This window comes from Branchiostoma floridae, chromosome 2 (genome assembly GCF_000003815.2).
Source record: "Branchiostoma floridae strain S238N-H82 chromosome 2, Bfl_VNyyK, whole genome shotgun sequence".
Classification (NCBI taxonomy): Eukaryota; Metazoa; Chordata; class Leptocardii; order Amphioxiformes; family Branchiostomatidae; genus Branchiostoma; species Branchiostoma floridae.
In genome coordinates, this window is record NC_049980.1 from 21,423,026 (window position 1) to 21,424,882 (window position 1,857).

The 1,857-nt window shown below is 38.3% G+C and overlaps 1 protein-coding gene across 1 annotated transcript in view; it reads left to right on the top strand.

Annotated features, from left to right (window-relative positions):
• LOC118409346 (membrane protein FAM174-like) overlaps window positions 1-1,235 on the top strand; it is a 3,224-nt gene extending 1,989 nt beyond the window's left edge. The window contains exons 2-3 of the mRNA XM_035810308.1: window positions 268-442; window positions 896-1,235. Of these exons, the coding sequence (XP_035666201.1) occupies window positions 268-424 (157 nt within the window). The 3' untranslated portion in view covers window positions 425-442; window positions 896-1,235. The remainder of the gene's footprint in view (window positions 1-267; window positions 443-895) is intronic.
• The last annotated feature ends 622 nt before the right edge of the window (window positions 1,236-1,857 follow it).

Below are 1,857 nucleotides of genomic sequence, written 5' to 3' on the forward strand. Positions count from 1 at the left end.
TCCATATTGTCATACTTCCATAGAGCACAGGTCTAGACCACCTTAAAATAATTTTATTTCTCTGAATCCCAAGGTGTTCAATACAACGGATAAAGGTTACCCTGCAAATAAAGGTGAACTAGCGTTATACTGCAAATTATTAATTGAAAAAGACTGAAAAAGACTTGAAAAGCAGTTGAATTTATGAAAGAGCATGATGTAAGATGAGTTGAGCAGGTGTATTGGTGAACTCAATGATCAAGTTGTTTCCTCCTTTGTTGTGCTCAGACTGAGGAGGCGACGCAGCAAATCAAAGAAGTACGGTGTGCTGACAACATCGGCAGACATGGAGATGGCTCCGTTGGACCAAGACGATGACGATGAGGACATGACTATGTTTGATATCAAGAACACCACGTCTGCAACCCCGAGTGAGTCCAGATAGGTGATGCACCTGACTCAGGTGAGTGGTTTGTGCAACTGTTTACATCATGGTCCGTAAATTCACAGATTGCAGATTGTTGAATCCGGAAGGCCATCATTTTTAGTTCAAAATTCTGTGGCTGTAGACTTCATAACTTTTAGCAACAGAATCCTTGGTTGTGGAATTCATCTCTTTTCAATGGTTTGGTTTGGTTCATGGTATTGCTGCTGTCCCTAAACCTAAAGCCAAAGTCCCTTCACAGCTGTGGAATTTATCAATAAAATTTATGAAATCTACGGCCATGGAACCGTTTGGAAGTCATCAATTCATGGTCTCCTTACCAGCCAAAAAAATTCAATTAGTATGGCTGTAACCCTTATTTCCAACAAATTTTGTGATGTTTTAAAGTTACAAGTTGTGTGAAGCCCTTGAAATGTTACACGTATATACAGCATTCACTGAATAAGAGTGTATTATGTTATATGTTTATAGGAAGCTGGTTGGTGCCCAACTGATAGGACATGACTGAGAATGATACTGGATATGTATAGGACACTTCTATAACTGCATCAAGGACTTACCTCGCAACAGACATCACTTCTCTTATTGCTACTTTTTAAATTCTGGGAGAGGCATGTCTATGGAGGCGGGAGTTACAATGGGAGATATCTGCCATTAAGGGAAAGTCTGTTGTACATATTTACCCTCTCCCTGTTGCTGAAATAGATAGACATTTTCTAGTGGTAAGAAGTGGAGTAGACTACTACATGTCAACATACATTACTGAAGTAATCCTAGATTGCCTCAATCTTGACTTTAATTAAATAACCAATTGGTACACAACAAGTTTGAATTTTGGCAATGTTCTACTGTGTGAAACTTACCCTTTGGGAACTTGTGTAGGTACATGTATTTAAGAGAGGAAAAGAATACATTAGAGACAGGCAATATGACCACAGTTTACTTGAAGAAAAGGTTATATGCAAAAAGCTTTGAAGTCAACCTTTTGTTGTAATGGATTTATATCAAAAAGGTTGCATTTGAACTTTGTAATAATGATAATTGTCATGACCACTATTATAGTGACAAACTGACAATGGAACCGGATTACTAGATACAGCAGGCTCAGTACAGGCCTGGTGATGCCAGAAGTAGATTTAGGCATGTACTGCAGGACTAAAATGTATACCAGAAATCAGCTCCCATCTTAAGAGTCTAATTGCTTACGAGAACTGAAAGGTGACACTGAAAAGTGCCACTGGTACAATCATACCAGTTAATGTGCAAAATAGTATACATGTACAATTGTACATGTAGTTGTTAGTAAATCCCATAGTATGCTGAACAGTTGCAAACTACATGTATACAGCCATGCAAACTATGGGAGCCACTTTGACACATTGCAAACAGATCTAGTACAAACAGGGATGGTAACATTATTTAAATTGTGCAGA